General features: G+C 59.2%; 10 protein-coding genes across 10 annotated transcripts in view; 5 read left to right on the top strand and 5 right to left on the bottom strand.

Moving 5' to 3' along the window:
• Positions 1-1,300: 1,300 nt before the first annotated feature.
• On the bottom strand, positions 1,301-4,237 carry GGTG_06786 (ATP-dependent RNA helicase DHX8). The gene is made up of 2 exons (XM_009224608.1): positions 3,582-4,237; positions 1,301-3,519 (listed from the first exon to the last, which is right to left on the bottom strand). The coding sequence occupies exons 1-2, from the start codon at positions 3,801-3,803 to the stop codon at positions 1,732-1,734; spliced, it is 2,010 nt and encodes a 669-aa protein (XP_009222872.1). The 5' UTR covers positions 3,804-4,237; the 3' UTR covers positions 1,301-1,731.
• A 164-nt stretch (positions 4,238-4,401) lies between these two features.
• GGTG_06785 (hypothetical protein) lies at positions 4,402-8,531 on the top strand. The gene is made up of 5 exons (XM_009224607.1): positions 4,402-5,289; positions 5,422-5,541; positions 5,617-5,880; positions 5,960-7,857; positions 7,917-8,531. The coding sequence occupies exons 1-5, from the start codon at positions 5,062-5,064 to the stop codon at positions 8,044-8,046; spliced, it is 2,640 nt and encodes an 879-aa protein (XP_009222871.1). The 5' UTR covers positions 4,402-5,061; the 3' UTR covers positions 8,047-8,531.
• A 52-nt stretch (positions 8,532-8,583) lies between these two features.
• On the bottom strand, positions 8,584-10,860 carry GGTG_06784 (hypothetical protein). Its single transcript, XM_009224606.1, has 4 exons — positions 10,528-10,860; positions 10,036-10,351; positions 9,370-9,948; positions 8,584-9,283 (listed from the first exon to the last, which is right to left on the bottom strand). Exons 1-4 carry the CDS (start codon positions 10,546-10,548, stop codon positions 8,814-8,816), a joined length of 1,386 nt encoding a protein of 461 aa, XP_009222870.1. The 5' UTR covers positions 10,549-10,860; the 3' UTR covers positions 8,584-8,813.
• Positions 10,861-10,965: 105 nt separating this feature from the next.
• On the top strand, positions 10,966-12,243 carry GGTG_06783 (charged multivesicular body protein 6). Its single transcript, XM_009224605.1, has 3 exons — positions 10,966-11,280; positions 11,435-11,798; positions 11,898-12,243. Exons 1-3 carry the CDS (start codon positions 11,243-11,245, stop codon positions 12,111-12,113), a joined length of 618 nt encoding a protein of 205 aa, XP_009222869.1. The 5' UTR covers positions 10,966-11,242; the 3' UTR covers positions 12,114-12,243.
• Positions 12,244-13,998: 1,755 nt separating this feature from the next.
• On the top strand, positions 13,999-18,574 carry GGTG_06782 (ankyrin repeat protein nuc-2; the record flags this gene model as incomplete). The annotated part of the gene is made up of 9 exons (XM_009224604.1): positions 13,999-14,016; positions 14,100-14,126; positions 14,574-14,623; positions 14,937-15,021; positions 15,229-15,351; positions 15,424-15,474; positions 15,555-16,365; positions 16,448-18,291; positions 18,386-18,574. The coding sequence occupies 9 exons, from the start codon at positions 13,999-14,001 to the stop codon at positions 18,572-18,574; spliced, it is 3,198 nt and encodes a 1,065-aa protein (XP_009222868.1).
• GGTG_06781 (hypothetical protein) lies at positions 18,545-19,976 on the bottom strand. The gene is made up of 2 exons (XM_009224603.1): positions 19,751-19,976; positions 18,545-19,625 (listed from the first exon to the last, which is right to left on the bottom strand). The coding sequence occupies exons 1-2, from the start codon at positions 19,854-19,856 to the stop codon at positions 18,934-18,936; spliced, it is 798 nt and encodes a 265-aa protein (XP_009222867.1). The 5' UTR covers positions 19,857-19,976; the 3' UTR covers positions 18,545-18,933.
• A 141-nt stretch (positions 19,977-20,117) lies between these two features.
• GGTG_06780 (hypothetical protein) lies at positions 20,118-21,181 on the top strand. Its single transcript, XM_009224602.1, has 2 exons — positions 20,118-20,344; positions 20,447-21,181. The coding sequence occupies exons 1-2, from the start codon at positions 20,191-20,193 to the stop codon at positions 20,929-20,931; spliced, it is 639 nt and encodes a 212-aa protein (XP_009222866.1). The 5' UTR covers positions 20,118-20,190; the 3' UTR covers positions 20,932-21,181.
• On the bottom strand, positions 20,889-22,551 carry GGTG_06779 (50S ribosomal protein L3). The gene has a single exon (XM_009224601.1). The coding sequence runs from the start codon at positions 22,388-22,390 to the stop codon at positions 21,188-21,190; it is 1,203 nt and encodes a 400-aa protein (XP_009222865.1). The 5' UTR covers positions 22,391-22,551; the 3' UTR covers positions 20,889-21,187.
• Positions 22,552-22,820: 269 nt separating this feature from the next.
• Positions 22,821-23,919, top strand: GGTG_06778 (coiled-coil domain-containing protein 25; the record flags this gene model as incomplete). Its single annotated transcript, XM_009224600.1, has 4 exons — positions 22,821-22,893; positions 23,195-23,353; positions 23,433-23,686; positions 23,773-23,919. The coding sequence occupies 4 exons, from the start codon at positions 22,821-22,823 to the stop codon at positions 23,917-23,919; spliced, it is 633 nt and encodes a 210-aa protein (XP_009222864.1).
• Positions 23,920-24,427: 508 nt separating this feature from the next.
• The window catches only part of GGTG_06777 (hypothetical protein), a gene marked incomplete at both ends in the record, with an annotated part of 1,167 nt that continues 883 nt past the window's right edge, over positions 24,428-24,711 (bottom strand). Inside the window, one exon of the mRNA XM_009224599.1 lies at positions 24,428-24,574. Coding sequence (XP_009222863.1) covers positions 24,428-24,574 — 147 coding nt within the window. The remainder of the gene's footprint in view (positions 24,575-24,711) is intronic.

The following is a 24,711-nucleotide window of genomic DNA, read 5'->3' as shown; positions in this document are numbered from 1 at the left end:
GGCATGCAGGCGGGGACCGATGCAAGGTACGGGAGGTTGATGATTGGCCGCCGCGCGTCTGACTGGGCGCTGGGCCTCCACCGAACTCTCTTCTGATTGGGCCCACTGGATGGGGACAGGCGCTGCGGTCCAGATCATATTGGAACCAAGACGCTAATATTGTCCCCCGCCGGGGGTTCTTGCGGTCGGACGGGTGAGATTGGCCGTCGCCCTACTTTGTCAGCCACTCAGCTTGGCCGACCCAAGCAGCCTTTGTCCTTCCTGTCGAAATTGTGGGATGGTACATTGCCGAAATGAGCTGTCCAGGATGTGAGCAGGATTTGCACGGAGCGGCACTGTTTACCAGCTGCTGGCCCTGATGCCGGCCGCTGCCGCTGGCAACCCGCGACCGCAGCGATCGAGCATCAAGCGAAGGGGGAAAATGTCGCAGACACCACGCGAGATTCACTGTCAAGAGCCGCGATGGAATCGCCTAGCTGTTGGTATTGGCAATTTGCGTGCTCAGTTTGCGTTATGGGGAAGCCGATGGGGCCACACTGCTCAAATCCAGCGCTTCAGGGGCGCTAGGCAACGCAATGTTTACCGTGTGTGCGTGTTCTTCGCGAGGACCACAGCAAATTCAGAGCCTGCCTCTGGCACATTCCATCCTGTGGCACGTCCTCGATGTTGCACTACGCCCAGCCATCTCGCACGCCACCAGGTTGCGCGACATAGACACAGAGAGGGGGTGCCCATCACGTGCGTGACGTTGCATGCCGTCCAGCAGGAAAATAGCAAAAGAAACAAAACAAATAAGAAGGTTGGAAGGCTACTATTACAGCAGAAAAAATGGCTCGGTCGGAATCGGGAATTATGGCCAGCCTATCACAGCCCACCTTGCGCAAAGGTTGGCGCAATTTAGCGTTATTGCGCAGATCCTGACTCCTTGTCACTCGACCTATTGGCTCGAAATAGGAGCTCATTTTTTGGTGATGGTTAAAAAATCTCTTTTCAGTCGAGTGGCTCGGCTTCCAACCAAACACCAGGTAGTGACACAATAAATATATCGCCAGACCGTCAATGCCTTCAAGATCCAGTACTTCTCGCATCATGTCTTGCCGCTCGGTCGCCTGCATGCTGAGTGCGGGTGTGTCGTCATCCCGCGACCCGAAGTCCGTGGACGTGGCAGTGACAAGCCACATTCTCCGCTGCGAACAAACTCAATATTCCTTGCCCAGCGGCCGGGATCCTGACCGTTCACCCGCCATTCAATCCTTTTTCGCATTGGCTGCCGCCATTCGCAGTAGCTGCCCGCACTACGCCCGGAAGGAAGTACCTATTTTGCCGCACTGTGTTCTGTGCTAATTTTGCATGTTGACCTGTTGTCCTGATCGCTGGGAGACGGATGGTGTCCGCGTGCAGGAGTCCTCCCGTCCTGGCTTGCAGTCGCCAGTGAGTGTTCAACGTCTGCCGCTTGAGGTGCTGTCCTGTCTCGGCCAGGATGCCCATGATGGGGCGGGAGGCGGGTTCGCCGCAGACGCAATGCCTGTGGGAGCTACCTACTGACATGTTTCACGTTTCAACACGTCCTTAATTTTTGTTGCTGTTGTTTTTATGTTTTCCCAATCCCCGCGGTCGCATCGCGGGCGTTTCAGCAATAACGCCATCCCACCATTATGAAGCATGTAGAATGTCCGTCCGCCAGAGCTGCCTTGTTTATTCGCAACGTGCCATTTTCTGTACGGATCCTGTCTATTTTACTTGGTAGAACCCAGGCGCATACTCGACAAGCCAGCTCTTCTCCACCTTGGTGATGTCCCGGATGAAGGTCTTGCTGCCAGTCTCCATGACCTCGTGGAAAATGACCCAGTCGGCCCGCCTATTGAACATCAGCGAGCTCGGGTGCGCGTGCAGCACGGTCCCTCCCTGAATGTTTCGAAAGCTCCCGTCCGCCTGCATCCGCGCCGCTTGCGCAAAGTAGCCCGTCGTGAGGCACCGCCGGACCTGCTCGGCCTTGGTGGAAGGATCGTCCGCCGCCGGTTTCGGCGCCAAGGATTCCTCCACGTTGATGCCGAACCTCTCCAGATATCGCTTTAGCTGCGCGCGTATGCTCACAGCCCTACTCATGGTCTTGAAGTTGAGCAGGTTCTCGTGGCAGAACTGCGCGTCCTTGCGACCTTTGCTCACAAAGGCCTGGTAAACGTTGAGCAGGGTCAGGTGATCGCCCTCCTCGGCCGCGAACCTCCTGCGCGTGCTCTCGAGCCTCTTCTTCTCCCCATCGTGCTGCACCCACACGTTGCCTCCGACGCTGGTCATCGCGGCGATGGTCAGAATTTCGCTGACGCAGCCAAACTCGGCCGCGGAGAGCAGCGTCTTGGCCATCATCGGCTCCGTGGCGAGCTCGGCCATTCTCATCCCTAGCGGTTTCGTAAGTTTCGCGTAGTCGTCCAAGGCACCGAGCGAGAAAAGTAGCTCCAGGGCCTTGGTCATTAGCTCTGCGGGCGGCGCGCTGAGGTAGTCGAAGTGCAAGACGTCGTCGATGCCAAGCGCCTTGAGTTGTAAGATGAACGGTGCGAGATTTGAACGTTGGATCTCGGGTATGTTGGCGTCTGCAAGGGAAAGGTACGCCTCCTCGCTGTATAATCGAAAGCACTTGCCCGGCTTTGTCCGTCCTGCTCGTCCAGCCCGTTGTGAGGCTGCTGCCTTGGAGACCGGGACGGCGGTGAGTGTCTCTATACCGGTCCTGGGATCATAGGCACGAAGCTTTACGTATCCGCAATCGACAACGTATACGATCCGGCCGATGGTCACCGATGCTTCGGCGATGTTCGTCGAGAATATAACCTTCCGGGTATTTTCTGGGGCCTCATCGAATACGTAGATCTGCTGGTCCATTGACAGTCCAGCATACAGCGGAAGTGCCAGGAGTCCGTGGCCACTGGAGGGGAGCTGGCCGGCCCGCTCTGAGACTGCCTCGACAGCTGTGTCTATTTCCTCCCTCCCCGTGAGGAAGACAAGAATGTCGCCATCTGGCTCCTTCTCGTGGATCTCAAAAACCGTAGCAATCGCCTTCTCCAGGTAATCCTCTGCTGGGGTTTCCAGGTAGAGGATGTCGATCGGATATGTGCGGCCCTCAAGGCTCACGATGGTTCCGACTTTGCCATCATTCTTCTCCTTCCCGGAGCTCTCCGCGGCTGTACCCGAGAAGAAGTCAAGGAATGCTTCTGCCTGTAGAGTGGCACTGCTGACAATGATCCTCAGCTCTGGCCTTCGCTTGCGGATCTTCTTCAGGAGTCCTAGGAGGATGTCTGTGCTGATGGTTTGTTCGTGTGCCTCATCCACCATAACCACAGAGTATCTTGAAAGAAGGGGGTCCACCAGTGCCTCTCTAATAAGAAGTCCATCTGTCATGAATTTGATTTTCGTGGTGTCGGAGGTGAGGTCCTCGAAGCGGATAGAGTAGCCGACCTCCTTCCCAACTTCACAACCGAATTCTTCAGCCACCCGCAGAGCGACATTTATTGCGGCGATTCGGCGTGGCTGTCCGCGGTGTCAGCTGCATAGTACCTAACCCAAAGAGCACTCGGGTATGACCAACTAACCTGGGTAACTGCAATGACCTTGCCATCAATGCACCAGCCTGCATTCTCGAGGAATTGTGGTATCTGCGTGCTCTTGCCGGACCCTGTCTGGCCAACCACGATGGTGACTGGGTTCGTCTCGATAAGGTAGAGCAGAGCTTCCCTGTGCTTTGCGATGGGCAGCAACGACGATGGCTTATGCAGGGCAGGGATAAACGAAGTTCCCAGATCGAGGTCGGCCATGGCTGCCGCCCAGCGCTACTGGTCACCAGTAGCCAGTGAGGGTCCAAGGAGGCGCATGCGAGTGCCCACCGTCAGCCACGACAAGTTTCGGGCGCCAAACTAATGCTGGGCATCCCGCATTATATGCGTGCTGTCAGGACAGAGTCGGACGTGGCAGGACCTCAAGAGCTTGTGAGGTCTGTAGATGCAGTTGGGCGGGGCCCGTCCTGCGATGTGAGTGGCTTGTCAGCCGGCTTGGCTCCCACACCGTCCAAAGCACGGGCTTCCGTTGCTGAATCGGGCCAGCTCGATTCCAGTGATTTGGGCTCTCATGCGTCGTTCCCTGCGTCTTCCCGCTAGGCTCCGGTTTCCATTCCTGTCCTGGGCGGCCCCGCGTATTCTCTGCGCTTATTTTCCGCTTGTTTCCCGCCTATCTGTACCTGTCTGCCTCCTTGTCTCTCTGCAGGGGAGCGGGCGTCCGTCAAGTCATGCACACGTGATTTATGCACGACTTCTGCTTAGTCATCCACAGCCCCATCAGGTGACGTACCCATCCCAAGGTCAGGTCGAGCCCGACCGAGCCCAGACTCCACCCCAACTCGTCCTCGCCCGACGACTCGCGCGTGAAGCCCAAACCCATAACAACGCAAAGTTGCCATCTGCTGCTCCGCCGTGAGCATCCCAGGACTCTCTGTGAGCGCGCTTCCATTCTCTCTCTACCGGACAGCCGGCCGTGGCCGACTTTTCAAACTGCGTCTCTGTTCGGATTCTCTGTGCTTTTGATCAAACGGCGTGGCCAGCCCTCCTCGCCTTGTCTGTCGTTGCCGCCTGCCTTGGCCACCTCCCGCTTTTGGACGAGCATCGCGTGTGCTCCAGGCCGGGCTTCCAGTCCCGCCTCCCCCACGTGCTTCCCACCCACCTTCACACGATCCCTTCAATCATTCCATCCGGCAGCTCAGCAAGCTCTGATCTTGCTGAGCCTGGACACCACTTCACTAGTCACTTTGGGTTATCGTAAGGCTCAGCTGGACCGTCGACCCTGATTCGCGATCTCACCGCGCCCCGCCCCGCGCACCCTCGGGTCTACCCACCCCAAGCCCAGTCCTCCGGAAAGGACTGCCGGCTCGTCCCCCTCCCTGCTTGGTTCCCACTTTTCCTTTCTCCTTCACCCTGCCTCTTGGCAGCTCCCTTGGATGACTTTGACGTCCTCTTCTGCGCCTTGACCTGCGTCTTGCTCCTGCCATGGTAAGGTTGTGATATCTCTAGAACTTCAGGACCCATGGGGAAGAAGAAGAAGAGCAAGGCGGGGGCCCGCGCCGCTGCTGGTGCGGGCCCTGCCAAGAAGAGGCAGAAGAGACTCCGCCATCAAACTGATCGTCGGATCACCCCTGGACCGTTGCCTCCAGGCGTGGTCGCGAGGATTCCTGCCCCCGTCATCACCTCCAAGCACCGCACCTATCTGGAGTTTGTTGAGAACAAGGACAAAAAGAAGAAGCTCGAGTTCGAGGTAGGCAGCCAGCAGAGCGACTCTCGCCCCGACAGGCCTAGGCCCGGGGACCTCGTTCCTGTTCTCATTTATCTCCGCATGCTCTGTTGTTTCTTTCTCTTTCTTTGACTCACAATGATCCCCCGCTGCCAGGTCACGACCGCACGAGAGCCCCCTCCCGGCTTTGAGTTTGTGCCTGTTGGGAATCCCGACTTGACCAAAGCCTGCAAGGAACTGTCCCGAGGACAGGACGCTATGATCTTCATCGTTTCGGTACGCTCGCTATGCACCCCCTCCATTGCCCCATCTAGCTACCACGATGTTCTCATGTGCTAAAAATCGGCCCAGGACGCCAAAGAGGCGGATGCGAATCGACTAGGGATCCATATGAACAGGGTAGGCCATCACATCAGGCGCACCATTGTTGAAGAGGCTCGTGCGCAACTGGGCCAGCCGCTGGAGTACTTCCTCGAGACCGTGACTGGCAATCCGGAGCCGATCCCGGAGTCGCAGGATGAGATAAACGCACAGGCGGATGGCGTTATAAGAGATCTCTTTCCCCGAATGCCCAACACTGATCGGCAGATGATCATCGATCATTCTTTCCGCAAGGTATGCCAGTGCCCTTCAAAGCCAACCCCCCTTGCGTCAACAATTGCTGGGTTCGGAAACCAATTCGTGGTTGATTTAGGGCCAGGAAAACCGGACCGTTGGCCTCGCAGCGAATATCACTCTCTCCCGCCGCGTCCAACTTGCTGTTCTTGCTCACATTCGCCACACGCACACACGATACGACCAACTCATCCGGGAGGTCGGTTGGAGCAATGCCAGAAAGGCTGTTGAATCTGTGTGCTTGGACTTCCTCGTCAAGTGGCGTGGAGACGAAGAGACCGGCCGGGATCAACTTGACGAGATCCTTCGGGAGATTATTGTCATTTCGGACTCTGAGGATTCAGACTCGGATGACGACACGGACTCGGACGCCTCCGACGATGATATTAGTGATGACAGTCGGCCAGGCACTGCTTCCCGAGGTAGTATCTCCAGCGGCGACCCTCCGACTGACCAGGCCATTGTCGTTCCTGATATGCCAGAAGTCGGAGATGTCGTCATCTACGATGAGGCTATCCCACATGATTTCCAGCTCCGCAGGCCAGTTCACAGAAGACTCAATTCCCGCAATGTTCAGCGTTACGAAGCTGCTGCCCAGAGCAGGTGGCAGCAGGCCAGGGACAGAGTTCGCCATGAGCCTGCCCGAGATGCATCTGCCTCACGGCCGGTTGCCACCCCTAAGGCAGGTGCGGCTGGCCAAGCAGATCAGACTCAAGCCCGGGAGACATCACGTCAGCCTTTCGATCTGTATGGGCGACCGTCGGTACCGCGCGACCACCATAATCTGCCAAGCCACCAAGGGGGCCAGGAGGTGCAGGCGCGTGAGTCTCTGCCTCCTGTGGCTGGCCCTGAGCCCGTACCAGTTTACCGAAGGGCCTATCAACACACTGTATCTCATGGAGGCATCCCGGTCATCAGTGAGCACGAGAATCCAGTGGATTACAGGGCTCTTCGACCTACAACCGAGCGCCCCGAGCTCAAGGATTATTTGGTGCCTTCCGTTGAGCCCAGGTCTCCACAGGCAGATGATTCATCAAGCCCTATCTTTGTCCGTTCGTTGCCGCCGAGGTCTCAACAACCGCAACCTCACCTTCTGCATCGACCCTCTGTGAATGGTCAAGCAGTCAGGCGACGGTCGAGGAGCCCATTGGATCGCGGTTTGCACCATTCTACTGTCCCATATCTTGTCCGAGAGCGTGATCCTCTGCCTAGCAGGACACGCGTCGATGATGAGCGCCATCCTGAAGACGCAAGGGCTCCATATGGATCCACCGCGCCGCTGCCCAGGGGTGGCCTCGAGGGGTATATGGAACCTATGCGATTACGGTCCCCATCATACCCCGGGCATATCCCTCGAGAGGTTCAAAGGCCTGGACCCAGGGATGGCCATGTTGTGGCCTATTCCAGGGCACCACCAAACAATGACCCCAGGCCCGTCATGCGGACAGACACCAGGGTTCCTCCTGGCTTTGACTATCAGGAGAGCCGCATCCTTAGAACGGAGCGGCATCCGATTGTGGTAGAGGACTGGGAACATGGCGCGCAGAGGGTTCTACTCGTGCCCTCGCGGCGCGTGCATCCGGAGCACACGCCACATCTGAAATATGAAGGCGATATGAGGATGCAACAGGGCGGGGGCCATGCACCCGTCACTGCCCTGGGCGAACTCCCTCGGAGGACACCGCCTCACGGTTACGCGCAGCCACTACGAGCGGGAGGGGTTCGCTACGAGCGTCAACCCTCACGCGAGTATGTGCCGGTCGCCGGCGTATACTCTCAACCAAATCCACATCCGCCCGCGCCTGCGCCTGCACGACCGCCATCGCCGCTTTTCTATGAGAGGATCCGCATTGACGATCAGATGCACCATCCAGCGGCAGCTGGCGGTTTTACGGGCCGCTACGGGGGCGGGTTCACTCCAATCAATGTTGATCAACATGGCCGTTCCCTCTTGGGAGGCCCATCCGGCGACCAATCGTAAGTTTCTCGTGACATGCTTCCCCTTGAGGAGTCCTCTCGCTAACCTCTACTCTCAGATTCCCCATTCATAACAATCCAGAATACCTTCCGCGAACATATCCTCCTAATGGGCTTGGTGGTGTCCCAAGGCCCCAGCACCCCCCCGCGCCAGCACACCAGCGAAGCGAATACATTCAACTCGACTGAGCAGTGTCTCGAACACCTCGTTCAACTTCTTGCACATGTTTCCCCCCCTTCAGCCTTGTTATTTTCTGATGGGAATCCAGCCCATCCCTTGAAAACTTTGCAACAGGGCAATCTTTTCTGTGTATACCTGTTTCGGCTCTCGGCACGGATTTGGGGTAATTGGTCATGTTAGAAGGGCAGGTCGGAGCATTAGGGTGCATGGTCATCTTCAAGGAGCATGATATCCAGGGTGCGGAATTCTCGAGTCTTGTTGTCTTTTTCAACAGGGATGATACCCGCGTTGCATTATTGGCGTTGTGTTTATATCTTGCGTGTGTGGTGGTTTACCACGGGGCGTGTCTTTGGTAAATGGCACACCTTTTGGCGAGGCTGGCCGTGGCGGATTTGGCCTCCAGCTGCGATGCTTTGAATTCAAACAAATCTGGTTGCCGGCTTGATTCGGCACAAAACTGAACACTGCATACTTTGGACTGAGAATAGGGGGCTTCTCTGCATGTGCTCTGCTCCGTCACCAAGTTTCAATATGTGTCGTAAACTCGTCACATCGTCCATCCTAAATCTTCGGGGGCGGAGCGAACGTAGTTCTGGTTGCTGACAACGTACACTAGGCGTCGTATTGGCAAAGTAAAATAAAACTACGATATCTGAATCCCTCAAATCGCTCACAAAAGACACGGGTTGGTATAGATCTGCCGCCAAGGCCAAGGGGTACTCGATTCGTTCGTTCATCAACCTCACACCACCAGGCTGCGCGAAATCTAAGAAAGCTAGGTCTTCTTTGCGCCATCGGCCCCCGCCTTCTTGTCGTCGACGAGGCTCTCGTTCATGGCCTCGGCGGCGGCCTTGCGCAGCCTCTCGGCGTCCTCCATATTTATCTCGCCAGCAGGGGAGGTGGGCTTGGCGGCGGCGGCGGCGGCGGCGGCGGCAGGGCCCTTGCTGGCGTTGGCGGCGGCGTCCTTCTCGTCGTCGCTGTCCCCGAGGCTGAACGGGTCGTTCTCGGCAATGGGGTTGGGGTCGACGGTCGACAGGGGCTGCCACTTGCTCGACTTGGCGGCCGCCCCGCCGCCGCCGCCGCCCGCGGTGCCCGTTGGGTTGGGCGAGACGTTGTACACGTCGCCGATCTCGTCGGCCTCGTCGCGGAACGAGACCTTGCGGTCCTCGCCGGGCCTGGGAGACTTGGAGGGCGGTGGCGGGCGGAAGATGTTGGGGTTTGGCGAGTTGCGGGCGCTGACGGGTGCTGTGGGAGGATAGGCGTGTCAGCGGCGGCGGGGCTCTGATGGAACAGAAAGGATCAAGGGCGGTGGGGATGCTTGTGAAACTCACTGCCGTCATTGTGGAACTTCATGCCGGCAAAGTCGTCGCTGAGGACCTGGGGGTCGGCGTCGTATCGCTCGTAGTCGCCGCTGCGCCTCCCCGCGTCGCCGCCAACACGGCCTCCCCTGGAGGGCCCGCCCTGCTGCCCGGGGCGGCCCTGCTGGTGCTGGGGCTGGTCGTCGACGAACTCCTCGTCGAAGCGCTTCTTCATTGTCTGGAACCATGTGTTGACCGTCTTCTGGGTCTCCTCAAAGCCCTTGCGGAGGTTCTCCTTGATGATAGGCAGGTCGTCGTCGACGAAGCTGCGCTCGGGCTCCTGCTGGTGCTGTCCCCGGCCCCGGGTGCCGCCGGCGCCACCGAGGGCCCGGTTCGGGTCCAGGCCCGTCTGTTGGCGGGGCGGGCGGCTGCTGGTGCGCTCCTCGTACGCGCCGACATTCTCGTAATGCTGCGCCAGCTGGCGCGCGTACAGTTCGTCGGCCTCGAGCTGCGACTGCGGCGTCGCCCCCGGAGCGGCGACCGGCCGCGGCGGCGGGGTTGGGGGGCTCTCGTCCTCGACCTCGCGGTTGGCGGCGTCGGGGTCGGTCATCTCTGTCGATCGGGTTGGGAACGAAGAGTGTCAGTCACGGATATAGTAAGTCTTTTATACGGGTACTCGCGAAGCAGGCTGTGTCATACCGAGGAGCGCGTTGAAGGCAGGGTCAATCCGGCCACCGCTGGCAGTGAGTACAGCCTTGATGACGGCCTCATCCAAGGTAGGGAACGCCTCCTTGAGCATCATCTGGTTCTTCTGCTGCTCGGTCATGGGCCGGGGCGGCTTGGCTGGGGGCGCATCTTCTCCCGCGCGGGCAGCGGCGGTCGTCGAGGCGGCGCCAGCGCCTGACGTCTCGAGCACTCCGGGTTCTTGGACGTCGTCGTCGTCCATCTCGAGCGGCCTCGCCGTGGTTGGTGACTCGGGGCCTGGAGCTGTCGTAACTGGCGTCGTAGGTTTGTTCTAGGACCGGATTAGAGAGTCGTAGAGTTAGCGGCGATGATGAGGGAACACTAGTTTTGCTCAAAGGTTGATCTTAGGCAGTCTAGGTTAGGGGACGACTATGACGGCTGTGACGGCTGCATGAGGCGACTTGTTTGAGACTCGTGATACAGCAAGGACATATAGTCTCGACTCACGGCATCGGTTGGCGCAGACATGGCGGGTCGCGGGGAGCTGCAGTTGGCTCGTGTTGTTGGGGGGGGGCTATGAATGTCCTCAAAAGGTACCAGGCCGTCTTAAATTCACCGGGAATGTGGTCGCGGATACAATCACGATGGCCTCCTCGTTTTGTAGGGCTCCTTGTGTTGTTGTCAAGAGGCTACGTAACATGCGACACGGTTCGCTGGTCGGCTATTTGGTACGCATGATGGACACGCTGAGGGGCTCTCTCACAAGGATCGCAGGGGCCTTCGCTGTAGTGATGGTGACGACGATTGACGCCACATCATGCTTGGCCGTGAGCTTCAGCCACTGTGCTGCGACTGCCCCGCGAAGCAGTGTGGCAGCAGGCCCAAAGCAGACAAGCGCCACATGACGCAGACAGCAGACTTATCGTCTGATAAGTCGGGGGTGCTGTCCCCGACGCCGCTGGTCGGGCGGAGCGGGCGACTGAATCCAGCAATCCCGCGCGGGAGTGTTTGGGCCAATGTGACCTATGACGAGCGCCCGACTCGGACTGGCTTCCCCTTGAGTCTTGACCGACACCGACACCGACACCGACGCCGACACCAGAAGTAACACCACCTGGAATGCGACTAAAGGGCTGGCGGTGAATTTCCGCATCTCCGCTGCGATCCCCACCAACCGCCTCAATCGCCCACACCATACGCTGTTGCAGCCGTGCAGCCAACGATGGGCAATAATGGCAGCAAAGTCACCAGCCAGGACAGGTACGCGCTTCCCCTCGGAAAGGTCGCGTGCCCACGCAGCACGCCGTGCGCAACCATCGTCGCCCTCCAAAGTGTCCACGGTGATGCGCAAAACGCATAAACTGCCGCCCCCCTGCTAACTCTTCGGGCCACGCCGCCCATAACAACACCATAGGGCAATACTGGACCTAAAGAACCAGCGGGACAAGCTCCACAGGTACCAGAAGCGCATCACGCAGCTCACAGACAAGGAGACGGAGATCGCGCGGCGGATGCTCGCGCAGGGCGACAAGAAGCGGGCGCTGCTGGCGCTGAGGCGCAAAAAGTACCAGGAATCGCTGCTGTCCAAGACAGACGCGCAGCTGGACCAGCTGGAGAAGCTGGTCAACAGCGTCGAGTTCGCCCTCATCTCCAAGGACGTCGTTTTCGGTCTGGAGCAGGGCACCAAAGTGCTGGAGCAGATCCACAAGGAGATGGGTGGCATAGAACACGTCGAGAAGCTGATGGGCGATACGGCCGACGCGATTGCGTACCAGAAGGCAAGTTTCCGATGATGCAGTGCGGAGCGGAGCAATGCGCATGCTGCCCCGGCGTTGAGGTGGGTTGTTTACTGACGTGATATTCGGTTTGCGATGCAGGAAATCAGCGAAATGCTCGGAGGCAGCATGTCAAATCAGGACGAGGACGAGGTAGAAGTCGAGCTGGCGGCACTAGAGGAGGAGGTCTCGGGGGTCTCTCTGCCCAGCGCCCCTAATACCAAGCTGCCAACACCAGAGGTCGAGGCAGCCACAGAGGATGAGGGAGTGCCTGCGCCGGCCAGGGTAGAAGCGGCGCGGCAGGCCATGTTGGCGTGAGGTGGTCAGGGGGTTCCTGTTTTTTTGATGATTAGATTTTACCATGAGCGTAGATGCATTGATATTTCATTTCCACATTTTGAAGAGGATAATCATAACCTTTCGGTATTCGGCTGGGTTAGGGTTCTGGGCTACAGAACTGCAGCCCAGCCACTTGACCTATCATTTCCCTTTGGTTCCCAGAGGTCGGATTTCACTCAGGATTTGCTTCTGATCACGAGCCCACGTGGGAGAAGTGGCAGCGGATCTACGTAAAGGCGGCCTGAGAAATGGCAGCTGTGAGCTGTGAGCTGTGAACCTGTAAACCATCGAGGTTGGCAGTCACATGAAACGCGCTACCATAGCTGCTGTTCTTTAGCTTGTTGCGACATGCCCGAGTACCCAGTAATTATCTGTCCGCGTGGAGCTTATTGCAATGTGAGTTCTCGTCTGTTGCTCGCCCGTCCTTTTGCAGAATTCGGCCGAAAGGGGCAGGCAGCGTGGGGACCCGCCGCCAGAATTTGAAATATCCCGACAGTTGGCCAACCCCTCCATTCGCCCTTTCCTAACGTCGCATCGGCCTGGCTTCTGCTTTTGGGTCGGAAAAAAACTCGCACGCACGAACCCCACCCCGCCCGCAGCACACTTTCCCACACAGCTGGTCCTCAGCCTCGCGCTCGACGTGTCAAGCGAGCACATGGGCGCACGGCCGCCGCTCATTGGACGCCCGCGCCTTCTAGAAACAGGGATAGCTGCCGAGGCCCGGCGCCACATTCGACGGTACGTACCACTAACGGCTTTTCTAACTCCACCGTCCTGACGGGTGACTGGGACCTCTGCGGGTTGAGAGAGGGAGAGGGAAGCAAAGGGGGCCCCGGGTTGGCAAATGCGTCCACAGCCGCCGCCATCGTACCAGCACTGTTCTCGAGAGCGGGAAAGTGGGAAGGCCTGCTGTGGGAAGCCGAGCTTGCAATCTGCGGGCGAGCCCAAGACACTCTGCGTCCCACCCCCCTCAAAACTCGTCCTGGGCATCAAAACCCCCTGCAACGCCCAACAACGCCAGAAAGTCACAGAACAGCTGAATCGAGGCATCATCACAGCAAGCTACGGCTCAACCACCAAGCCTGCCTGCCGGCCGAGCTTCACCTACCAGTCTTGGTTCATCCTAGGTACCTAGAGGTAGCTAGGCACCTGGTCACCTAGCAAGGCGGCAGACTCCAAAGCGCCGTTCTTCAGGTACGGCTTTCTGTCCACTCGAGCCTCTCGGCATTGCCAACGAGAGCGATCTGCTCGATTACTTCGAATAGCGTGCGCCTTGCTATCCGCATTCTGCACCTTGCTCCTATACCGATAAAAACAATCCTAGCCGCTTCCATATCCGTTCACCTACCTACCTTCCCACCCCCTGCCCGCCGATCTGCCCTCACCCCCAAGCCTATCTATAAAAAGAGCCAATAATATTGTATTGCGCCTACAACCTTGGCAGACAATCTGACCGGCTTCCCAATCACCTCGGTCTCCATGAAATCTTTTGCTTTAACCTCTTGTACCAATCTAGCCTGTCGGGCCCGTCTCTCCTGATCCCCATTCAGATGTTGACAATGGGCTGACCGCCTTGGTAGTTCTCAGAATCTGTAGTCTGACAGGTGTCGAGGTTCAGGGTAGATATCTCGAGACATCTCACCGTTGGGCGTGTCACCATATTCTCAAGCACCGGCTTGTGATATAATCAGCTGCTGGAAATTTGGGTCAGGCGGGCCCTTGCATCACCACGCCTTGTTGTCACTCTGTAAGATCCTGACAGACAACCCTAGCCCTGCCCACCACTCCCATGCCAAGTCGAGCGAAGCTGCCTGGCTCTGCACAGTACTTGGGCGGTTGCCGTCGCCTATTCCCGTCAGCTTGCATGAGCAATGTACACCTGGTGTGTAGCTGACCCCCACACAGGCGGCTTGCCTACTTGCCCCCAGCAGTTAACGAATCCGAGTCTTTGCCCTGCCTCGACAGGCCACGGGGCTTAGCCGTACTGCCCAGGTATGCTATGGAGCTGCTTAAAATCCCATGCCGTCTGCCGTCGGCCCCTTTGGGAGTTGTGACTGGGTACCTAAGCGGGTAACGGACGATGCAGGCCGTCCAACACCCTTGTTGTTTCCACCCTCTCTGTGTGGAGTGGGTTGTGGTGCCCAGCCGGTCGCCCCTTCGTTACCCTCTGGCCCCATTTTCTTTTTCTTTTCCCTCTCCGCGGAGCTGTGCTCGCATGCCGAGGCGGACCATGACGCACCTCGGTGCATTCCGGCGGCCAGATCCTTCTTTTCTGCCCTGGGTGGGTGCACTCGACTCCATGACGTTCTATCGTGGTCCGCGTTTCCCCTCTCGCAAGCTGTTTATTGTGCCACAAAGCAACCCATGTGCCGGGCCCTCACATTGTCGTCTCACAAACATCCAACGAATGCGACGGCAAACCCTGACATGACTCTTTAGCAGCAGGAGCCCCAGGATAGCCAGTCGTTGCTCACGCCTGTTGGTGCAACGTTGGTCAACGCGATCCTGCAAGCCGCCATTCGTCCTGCTCCCGCATGCGGCCGTCCCGAGCGACCTACAGCATCCTGTTCTCGAGCCATCTCTCTCTCGGACTTGCCCTCGGCTGGCCGTTCTTATTCCTTTTTTAGAACACCCTTGCCACCTCCTGCCTCCGGCTTGCGCCCCACCTACGCACTATGTGAGAAGTCCTCCACTCGAAAAGAAAAGGCCGGTTGAGACGGTGAGAGAGCGTGGTGTTTACCACTGGCCTAGCAGCTTTCCTTCCAGATAGGTGCCCGCTAACTGGAGTCTGTGCTGTTGTAGGAAGTTTGGAAAACAAATCCAGAAACGGCAGCTTGAGGTCCCCGAGTATGCAGCAAGCTTTGTCAACTACAAGGCTTTGAAAAAGGTGAGCCAACCCCATTTTCCTGGGCCCCCCGCTGGACAAAATTCCACACAGAGTCAGCACAATGAGCACACAAAAGCAAGCATTGGAGCAGCACGTACAGTGCGACCTTGCCCAAGATGTTCACCGGGCCGCTTCCCCTGAAGCCCTAGTTGCCCTGTCCAAAGCCGAGTGTGCCCCGTTTCGCGCCGCTAACGATGCGCCATATAGCTCATCAAGAGGCTCTCGGCCACTCCTGTCCTGAGCGCTCAGAATGGGGGCCACCATCCTGCCGGCCCTATAGACTCCCAAGCTGCCCTGCAGGCTAACAAGGCGACCTTCTTTTTCCAACTGGTACGATGAAGAGCGCTTCCCGTCGCAATGAGTGTCCTTCGGGGTCTCGGGTTACTAAAGGCGACGGCACAGGAACGTGAACTGGAGAAGGTCAACGCCTTCTACCTCCAAAAAGAAGCCGAGGTTCGTTTTTTGTCTTCCATCTTTATCCCTTTCGCGACTTCTGGGAAGTACGCGTCTGATGCGGAAGATTCTGCCAACAGCTCAAGATCAGACTCCGGACCCTCCTTGACAAGAAGAAGCTCGTCAAGTCCCGGAGCCATGGCATATCAAGAAAATCTGCCAAGTTTGCAACTCTCCAGGAGGGGTTCCAGCAGTTCGCCAACGACCTGAACAAACTACAGCAATTCGTCGAGATCAACGGCACGGCCTTTTCCAAGATCCTGAAGAAGTGGGACAAGACTTCCAAGTCCAAGACCAAGGAGCTTTACCTCTCAAGAGCGGTCGAGGTTCAGCCCTTCTTCAACGCCACCGTCATCAGCGAATTATCAGATCAAGCAACAACCAGTCTCCAGGAACTGGGCGCATGGGCAGACGGCGACCAGATCAGCTTTAGTGACCAGCGCGAGCATGTTGTGAGCAGCCAGCACCTTCTGGGGACCGACGAGGGAGATGCAGACACACTCCTCCTGGACACAGTACGGTCTGGTAGCCTGGACTCCCTACGGGATCTTCTCGGGCGTATGTGGTCTTCACCAGGCCCGGAGCCCTCGTCGGCCATGGATCCTTCACTCAGAGAACGAATCACGCGCACCTTCCTGGCATCCATCAATGAAGGCCCCCAGGAGTCTCTTGAGCTGCTTCTGAGCACAGGGCTCGTCGACGTGCAGTCGGAGGATGACATCAATGAGAGGAACTGCCTTCACCAGGCCACCATATACGGCAACACCTACGTACTTCAGTACGGACTGGCGAAGGGTGTTGTGGTGAGCAGAACCGACGTCTATGGCCGCGTTCCACTCCATTATGCAAGTATGCACGGCCGTCTCGACATGCTTGCGGCTCTTCTTGATGGTAAGCTGGTCTTGGCGATGACTGAGCCCTGGCTGTTTGCTCTGCTACGATGCTGATTTTGCCGTGTTTAACCTTTGTACAGCGGACCCGAAAACCATCGACCTGATAGATCACGACAACTTTACACCCCTGATCCACGCTATAATCCACGGCCACCTCGAATGTGTCCAGCTTCTCCTGGCGAAATCAGCGCGGCTCGACCCGCCCTCGGACACAGATCATGTGCCTCTGAATCTTGCATGCGAACACGGCTCTGGGGCGATTGTCGAGCTGCTTCTGAAGCATGGCGCGCAGATCCTGCCCGACGCCGAGGGTCTTTACCCGCAGCACCTGGTGGCAAGATCGGGCCAGACTCCGGACCTGCTTCTCCTGCTCCAGCAGTACGGAGCTGATCTCAACCTGATGGATAAGCTCTATGGCTGGACCCCTCTCGTCCACGCAGCCAGCGAAGGCAATGTACCCTGCCTCCAGGCTCTTCTGGTGGCCGGTGTTGACCCCAACATCTTGGACGAGAAGGATCTCCCCGCAATGTATTACGCGGCCTGGGAGGGGCACCTGGAATGCATGAGGCTCCTCAGCCCCTTCAACCGCGCCAGGCCGGTGGTGAGCCCGGGCATGGTGCCAACCATGTCGACGCCGCTTGCTCCCATGGGCCTGGGCAGCAGCAGCGCACCCATGCCCATGGCTCTGGACCCGGATGCCATCCCCGTCCTCGAGCTCCCTCCTCCCATCATTCCGCTACGGCGCTACGGCCACAACTTCCTCGACACCAAGACGGTGGTGCAGCTGACGTTTGACGAGAGCGGGGAGCAGCCCCTTATTTTCTTCCACGACGGCAAGTACCCGGCTGCTCGACTCACCATTTCCTCAAAGGTTTCGGACGTGATTCCGAAAAACGTCATTCTGCCCTTTCAAGAAGATACCCGCCTCGTTTCCTTCCACATCGACAACCTCGACTCGTTCACGCTGGACTTTGACGTTTTCCCCACCTACGGCGCCAAGGTCATCGCCAAGACGGTTGCGCTTCCCAACACCTTCCGGGCTCTGCTGAGCAGCTCGGGGAGCTGCTGCCTCCCACTCTTCGATCCGAGGCTCCGTGCCATCGGCCAGATCAGCTTTCACACGCAAGTGATCAAGCCGTTCCAGGGAGTGCCGCTCGAGATTGCCGATTTCGAGACGTATTGGAAGGCCACCAGCCAGCTGGACGGGCAGCCCAGCATGTTCGTCTCCGGGTCGAGCCTCTCGGGCGACTTTGTGAGGTTATATGTGCAGCACACGAGCGACGGCGTACCGGTGCTGTGGCCTTTGTGGACGGTCGCCTGCGGCGGCGTCCAGGTCCCGGTCTCTCGCCTGGCGTACGACCAGTTCGTCACGGCGGTGGCGTCATCGCCGGGCCGGAGCGAGCTCGGGGCGGTGTCGACGCTGCCACTGGACCGCATCTCGGACGTGCACCGCATCCTGGCGACGTCGGGCATCACGCTACAGGAGGCGCTGGCGGTGCTCCCCGCGGGGATGCACGTCAACGTGCAGATCATCTACCCGACGGCGGAAGAGGAGAGGAGCCTGAGCCTGGGGCCGAGCGCTGACATGAACGGCTTCGTCGACGCGGTGCTGATGATGGTCTTCGACCACGCCCGCGCCCAGCGGGCCCAGGCGCCCGACGCCGTCCGCTCCGTCGTCTTCAGCTCGTACAACCCCAGCCTCTGCACCGCGCTCAACTGGAAGCAGCCAAACTTCCCCGTATTCCTCTGCAACGACCTCGGGCAGGAGGAGTGGGCGGGCGCCGCCGCCGGAGCGACCGCCGCCGCCATGCCGCCCCCAGACGTGATTCGGGCGTGCGGAAGCAGGACGTCTTCAATCAAGGAGATGGTCAGGACGGCTCAGAGCAACAACTTCATGGGTCTGATATGTTGCTCTCGTCTGCTGGTAGGTTACCTTTTGCTCTTGTGGCCATGTTTATCATGCCTCAGCTTGGGAGAAGTTTGGCTATGCTAACCTGGCACCTGCCGTTCCACAATAGGAGATGGTGCCTGCGCTGGTGGACGCCATCAAGTCGCACGGCCTCGCGCTCGTGATCGACAAGTCCTGGGAGAGGGCGCAAGAACCCTCGGGGCCCTTTGCGGACCCCTTTGTCCGCCCGCCCAAGGGCGTGGACGGCATGCTCAAGTCCAACGGCGTGCTACGGTTCAACGAGACGATAGATGCGTAGATGTCGTAGTAAAGGACGGCTGTGTTCGGGGGGGGGGGGTTGCAGAAGGGTCTCGGCTTCCAAAATGGCGTCTCTGGAATTGTGCCAAATGTTTTTGGCCCTGTGCATTCTAAAGGGGGGGTTATTACATGAGGGAACGAACCCCTTTTCGTTGATGCGCTTTCTCTTGCTGTTCCTTTGCGAAGAATCCGTGCGCATGATATAGTATGAATGGAAAGAGAAACAACGATTCGTAATTCATTTGTCCAATCCAACGCTCGCAAACATTAAAAAAAAAAGAGCCCATGGCAAAGTCACAATACTAAAACAACGAAGAACCGGACATGGCACTGTTTTTTTTACACCAATTCCTCGGCATCCTATGCGCCCTTGGCCTCGTACCTCAGCGCGCCCAACTCGGCCTCGGGGTCGACGCTGGCCATGACGAGCTTGGCGGCGACGACGACGGCGTAGACGATGGCGGGGAGGCAGGCGAGCGCGGCGCGGCCGAGGCGGGCGGCGCCGTCGTCGTCGTTGCCGTTGCCGTCTCTACCGCTGCCGCCGCCGCCGCCGCCGCCCCGCGCGATAGCCAGGCCCGTGAGAAGCAGCACGACGCACAGGCCCGCGTTGAGCAGCGGCAGGTGCGTCTCGAGCGGCGACCGCTGCTGCAGGCGCGCGCCGGCCGGCAGCGAGAAGGACGAGTTGCGGCGGCTGCGGCGCTCGCGGTGGCGGCGACGGGCTGCGGGGGACAGGGGTGTCGATGGGCCGTCGTCGTCGTCGTCGTCGTCGTTGTCGTAGTCGTCGGTGGTAGCGGGGTGGTGTTGGTGGTGGCGGGCGGCGGCCCAGGCGTCGAGGCGCGGGATGCCCGTCTCGGTCGGGTCCTGGCGGTACAGCAGCCAGGCGGTCGAGGCGAGCGAGCTGAGCGACAGCAGGGTCGGGAGCGGCGGGGCGGCTGGGAGCAGCACCAGGCAGGGCAGCGCCGACAGGGCGGGCAGGGCGAGCATGACGAGGCGGAACTGGCGGTTGCGCGCCTCGTTCTGCTCCGCCAGCGTCTGGATCAGGCTTTCTTGTTCTGTGGGGGAGTTTGGGAGGGTGTGGCGATGGCGTAGTTAGCGGGAGGGTTCTTTTTTTTTCGGCCCCTACCTGGAGGGGGAGGAGGGCAGAGGTCTAAAAAAAAAAAGACAAAAAGAAACCAACCGTCTTCGTCGAGGATCTCGGGGGTGTCCGAAAAGGACGAGTCGTCCGTCGGGTACTGGAAGGTCTTGCGCAGGCGCGCGGTGGCGCTGCGCGGGATGGCCGACATGGTCGGGGATGCCCCTGTGGGTTGGGTGGTTGTTGGCAAGCCGTCGAGGGTTGGGAGTTGGGTGAGATGTTGTGAGGGTTGGAGTGCTGGAGAGGGATGGTCCCGCCGATGACGTTGTGTCGTGACCATTGATGCGCCCGCGCCTGGCGCGCGCCGTTTCGCAGCGTCTAGGATTGCCCGCTCCACAGGGGTCGAAAGTGGGGCGGGCGGCGATAAGATTGGGAAGCTGCAAATGGGGGTCCCGAGCTTCGGTGTGGGCTGATTTTACTGTGGGCAGCTCTCCCGACGACGACCGAGGACGACGTCTCGGTGCAGATCAGAACCTTACAAAACAATGCTGCCAAGGATATTAAGCAGGCGGGCCTGCCTCCTGCCCAGGGCGCCGGCCTCGAGGCGCCTCGCGCCAGCCCAGCGCCGGGGCGTCTCGGCGGCGCCCAGGCCCGGCGACGGCCCGCTGATGGAGCGCCGCGCCGATCGGGAGCTTCCCGGTGAGTTTTGCCGGCCCGAGTCTGAGCATTGGCGCCGTGGTCGCCAGCATCTTTCCAACACAGCGCTCACTAACAAACAATGTTATAAAAAAAAAAACACAGACCCCGAGTCCACCCAGTTCCGCTGGTCGCGCACCCTCCCCGCCTTCCTGGCCATCATCGGCGCCAGCAGCGTCGCCATCTTCAACTACCAAAAGATGTCGAGCCCCGTTGTGTCGTCGACGCTGTACGCGCTGCGCGTGTCGCCCGAGGCGCGCGCGTACCTGGGCGACGAGATCTACTTCAAGCAGCAGATCCCCTGGATCGGCGGCGAGATGAACCAGCTGCACGGCCGCATCGACATCCGCTTCGCCGTCAAGGGCACCCGCAACGCCGCCGTCATGCGCTTCGCCAGCTCCCGCCCCACGGCGCGAGGCATGTTCCAGACGACCGAGTGGAGCCTCGAGCGCGAGGACGGCACCAAGATCGACCTGCTCGCCGGCAGCGACCCCTTCAGGGGCATCCAGGTCGACAAGGGCCTGGACGGCTACTTTGACGACGACGACGAGCTCGCCACCAGGGGCTTCAGGCAGATGAACAAGAAATGAGCGGCGTTGGTGGCGGCGGGCGCCTAGGTGGGAAATTGTGACGGATGCTCTCCTTTCCATGCATCTATACTGCTTCTGCATCAACAAAACCCGCCAGCTATGTCTCTACTACAGGTCCATGTACAACAGAAAAAGAAAAAAACAAATGAGCATTTCCGTGTCCGCGTGATATATACTACAACAAGGGTATCATTTTCGAGCATGTTTAGGCCACACACAAGCCATGATAATACCCCTGAAATCAATCCCTATTTTTCTACGCGACAGCCAGCTCCTCGGAGGGCTCCTCAGAGGGCTCGTCTATTTGCTCAAAGGCAAGGTCCTCCACAGACGGCTCCTTGTTCGGGGCGTGCTGGGCGACGAGCTCCCCTATCCTGCCCGACTTCCTCTCCTCCTTGAGCTCCAGGTGGCGCCTGCGGGCGGCCTCGAGCAGCTCGCCATGGTTGGGGCGGCGGGACAGGACGGCCTCCCTCGAGGAGCGGACCCAGTTCTCGGGCGGGGGCGGCTTCTTGACGGCGTCCTGGATCTTGACCAGGCCGCCCTTGGGGCCGGCGACGGGCCCCTTGACGACGACGATGCCCAGGTCGTTGTCGACGCGGAGCACGGCCATGTTCTGGACCGTGGCGCTCTCGCCGCCCATGCGGCCCGGCATCTTCTTGCCGGGGAGCACCCTGGACCCGCTGCCCTGCGAGGGGCCGGCCGAGCCGATGGTGCGATGGTTGAGCGAGTTTCCGTGCGAGGCCGGCTGGCCCGAGAAGCCGTGGCGCTTCATGCCGCCGGCGAAGCCCATGCCGCGGCTGGTGCCGCGCACGTCGACCCACTGGCCGATGTGGAACCAGTCGGGCATGAGCTGGACGCCGACGGGCAGGAGGCCCTCGGGCCCGCGCACCTTGAACTCGGCCACGTGCTGCTTGGGCTCGACGCCCTTGGCCTCGAAGTAGCCCAGCTGGGGCGCGGGGACCGTGGCGGGCCTCTTGGGGCCGGCGCCGACCTGGACGGCCCAGTAGCCGTTGTGCTCGCGCGTCTTGCTCTGCAGCACCTGCACGGCCTCGAGCTGCAGCACCGTGCAGGGGATGCGGGTGCCGCGCCGCGTGTAAAAGGCCGTCATGCCCTTCTTGACGGCCAGCACGCCCGAGCGCACGGGCGTGGTGCGCTCGCGCCGCTTGAGCGCCGCCGCCGGCCCCGTCGTCGGCGCCGGGATGCCGGCCGTCTGCTGGTTGAAGCGCGTCGGCTTGGCGGCCCGCTTGGGGAGCGTGCTCCACCCGTACTTGACGCCGCGCTTGGCCGTCCGCGGCAGGAGGAGGAGCGACGTCGGCGTCCTGGCGGCGACGAGGAGCGGTGCGCCGCCGGCTAGTGCCGACGGGTTTGTCGTCGTAGTCGCGAGTGTGGGTGTGGGGTGGTGCAGGCAGAGCTGGGGCAGCAGCCCCGACCAGCCCCGGGCCGGCAGCCTGGGTGCCATTGCTGCGTGTGCGGGCCCGGTTCGGGGCTCGTGCCGGGTCTGGTGGGTGGAGGTTTCGACGGGGAGCCGATCGGCCGGGATTGGGGGCTGTTTGGTGGGATTGGTTATGCGGTAATTCGAGAGCCTGGAGCTCAGCGCTGAGGGCTGCTGGTGATGCCCGCGATATCAAATTTTGGCCAAGCGCTCCCACCACCGCCGCCCGGGAAATCCTCGGCCCACCTTTCCCAGCTACCCCACACTGCAGCCTCGTCGACGCACGCGATTGAAGAGGGAGAGCTGCTGCACCTGACTGGTACTGACTGACTGACACTCGTCGTGCCTCTTGTCTTGGCTCAATTGCATCAATCGCATTGCAACTTCCCTGCAACTACCACAAAGCTACCACCTCAGAAAGTCCGACCGGCCCGACACGGCCAACAGAGTCCCAGCCATGGTTTACTACTTCACCTCCAAGGCCGTCGACCCCGCAGCCTTCATTTACGTCGGCAAGGACAAATACGAGAGTACGTCGTCAATCCTGGCCTGCGTTTGCGAGGTGGATCTCTTGCTATACAGCTTTGGATTGGTGATGCATTTCTGACACGTTAGTTCACTCCTGCCTTCAAAAACGACAGATGAGGATCTGATCAAGCATGGCTGGGAAGAGGATGTCTGGTGAGTTCTTGTCTCGCCTCCGGTCGAGGCGACTGGCTCGCAACACAAAAATGCTGGCCCGTTCCGGGGCTTATTCGCGACGTACCTAGGGTATGACAAAACCTGTTGCTTGTCTCAAGTCCTTTATCCATGTGTTGTTTGCTGTCGCAGGGCTCTCACACGGCGGCACAATATTGCTACAGTTCCACGTGGACAAGCTCTCCAGCGCCCACATTTACTTGAGGTTGCGAGAGGGCGAGACCTGGGATGCCATCCCCGAGCCTCTGGTCCAGGACCTGGCCCAGTTGACCAAGGCAAACTCCATCGAAGGTGAATGCCCGCCACCCGTCAATGCTTCCAAGTGGGAGCCGATAAGCGCCAGGCCTGCTCACCTCCTTGTCGCTTGCAGGTAACAAGAAGGACAATATCACCATAATCTACACTCCCTGGTCCAATCTCAAAAAGGACGGCAGCATGGATGTCGGCCAGGTCAGCTTCCATGACCAGAAAAAGGTCAAGAGGATCCTGGTCCCCCAGCGGGAGAACGCCATAGTCAACAGGCTCAACAAGACCAAGGAGGAGAGGCACCCGGATCTGAAGCAGGAGAAGGACGACCGCCTGCGTGAGCTCCGGAAACGGGATCAGTCGGCGCAGCTGCAGAGGGTGCGTTCCAAACCATCACAGAGGAAACCACTCTTCTTATATCACCGCCATAATTCCGCTCGGTTGCTGACAGCTCCCCTCTACAGCGCAAGGAGGAAGCCAAGATTGCCAAGGAGCGCAGCGAGAAGAAGTGGCAGAAGGATCACGCCTACGACGACATCTTCGCGGAGGAGAACATGGAGGGCTCTAGCAACCAGAACCGTGATGAGAACTGGGAGGACGACTTTATGTGACGGCACTTCTTCAGGCACTTTCGACTAAACAGCGGGTAGATGGGACAATCAAGCGGTTGTAGCGTTTGGAGACTCCTTCCGCACATCCGTGATGGATGCCATGATGAAAAAGCAGGCGTTGTGTGGGTTAGAAATAAGACACACTGGATCACGTTGCCGAAAGGAAAGTATCGTGTTGGTCTCTCACGTTGGCCAGCTTGAGCGTCCGCCAGTGAGTCAGGGGTCACTCCTGAGACCGAGTGGGTCAGTTTTCGATTTGGAGGCATCGACGCGAAGCTGACACCAACCCGATATTATCAACCTGACATCCAATCCGCCGTACAAGTATCCAAACCCTAGCTGTCCATCCTAATTATACATTACTTCTTTATAGACAAGAGCCCAGACGCCTTCTAGTATAAACCTTCCCAGTCATGTATTATTCCAAGGGCCGACCTTTCCAACCATGGGCCTTTCGATACTAACGCATGTAGAAATGAAAATCCCCCAAGACCGAAACCTCGCGCTTTCAGCACGCGTCGCCGCTCACGATGACGCGGACACCCCTAGTAAACACCCTCGAGCCGCAGATGCCGACGGACCTGCCGCACCCGTCGGCGATGGCCTGGACCGCGTCCGCCAGGTCGTTCCAGTCCATCGACTTGAGAGACCCGGACTGCCAAAAAGGAGGGGGTTAGAGCGCTCTTTGATGGGGGAAAAGAAGAGAGAGAGAGAGAGAGAGAGAGAGAGAGAGAGAGAGAGAGAGAGAGAGAGAGAGAGAGAGAGAGAGAGAGAGAGAGAGAGAGAGAGAGA

This window comes from Gaeumannomyces tritici (assembly GCF_000145635.1).
Source record: "Gaeumannomyces tritici R3-111a-1 unplaced genomic scaffold supercont2.3, whole genome shotgun sequence".
Lineage (NCBI taxonomy): Eukaryota > Fungi > Ascomycota > Sordariomycetes > Magnaporthales > Magnaporthaceae > Gaeumannomyces > Gaeumannomyces tritici.
Note: the sequence above shows the minus strand (reverse complement) of the source record. Positions and strands in the feature narration are given on the sequence as shown.

Bases quoted from the DNA above. Each gene is read 5' to 3' on its own strand.
- GGTG_06786 (XM_009224608.1), bottom strand. From the start codon at position 3,803: ATGGCCGACCTCGATCTGGGAACTTCGTTTATCCCTGCCCTGCATAAG. The intron at 3,520-3,581 runs GTTAGTTGGTCA...CACCGCGGACAG, and splicing joins AGGTCATTGCAGTTACCCAG to CCACGCCGAATCGCCGCAAT.
- GGTG_06785 (XM_009224607.1), top strand. From the start codon at position 5,062: ATGGGGAAGAAGAAGAAGAGCAAGGCGGGGGCCCGCGCCGCTGCTGGT. The intron at 5,881-5,959 runs GTATGCCAGTGC...TGGTTGATTTAG, and splicing joins TCGATCATTCTTTCCGCAAG to GGCCAGGAAAACCGGACCGT. The intron at 7,858-7,916 runs GTAAGTTTCTCG...CTCTACTCTCAG, and splicing joins GGCCCATCCGGCGACCAATC to ATTCCCCATTCATAACAATC.
- GGTG_06784 (XM_009224606.1), bottom strand. From the start codon at position 10,548: ATGTCTGCGCCAACCGATGCC. The intron at 9,949-10,035 runs GTATGACACAGC...CCCGATCGACAG, and splicing joins TGCCTTCAACGCGCTCCTCG to AGATGACCGACCCCGACGCC. The intron at 9,284-9,369 runs GTGAGTTTCACA...ATCCTCCCACAG, and splicing joins GAAGTTCCACAATGACGGCA to CACCCGTCAGCGCCCGCAAC.
- GGTG_06783 (XM_009224605.1), top strand. From the start codon at position 11,243: ATGGGCAATAATGGCAGCAAAGTCACCAGCCAGGACAG. The intron at 11,281-11,434 runs GTACGCGCTTCC...ACAACACCATAG, and splicing joins AAAGTCACCAGCCAGGACAG to GGCAATACTGGACCTAAAGA. The intron at 11,799-11,897 runs GCAAGTTTCCGA...TTTGCGATGCAG, and splicing joins ACGCGATTGCGTACCAGAAG to GAAATCAGCGAAATGCTCGG.
- GGTG_06781 (XM_009224603.1), bottom strand. From the start codon at position 19,856: ATGTCGGCCATCCCGCGCAGCGCCACCGCGCGCCTGCGCAAGACCTTC. The intron at 19,626-19,750 runs GTTGGTTTCTTT...ACTCCCCCACAG, and splicing joins CGAGATCCTCGACGAAGACG to AACAAGAAAGCCTGATCCAG.
- GGTG_06780 (XM_009224602.1), top strand. From the start codon at position 20,191: ATGCTGCCAAGGATATTAAGCAGGCGGGCCTGCCTCCTGCCCAGGGCG. The intron at 20,345-20,446 runs GTGAGTTTTGCC...AAAAAAACACAG, and splicing joins CGCCGATCGGGAGCTTCCCG to ACCCCGAGTCCACCCAGTTC.
- GGTG_06779 (XM_009224601.1), bottom strand. From the start codon at position 22,390: ATGGCACCCAGGCTGCCGGCCCGGGGCTGGTCGGGGCTGCTGCCCCAG.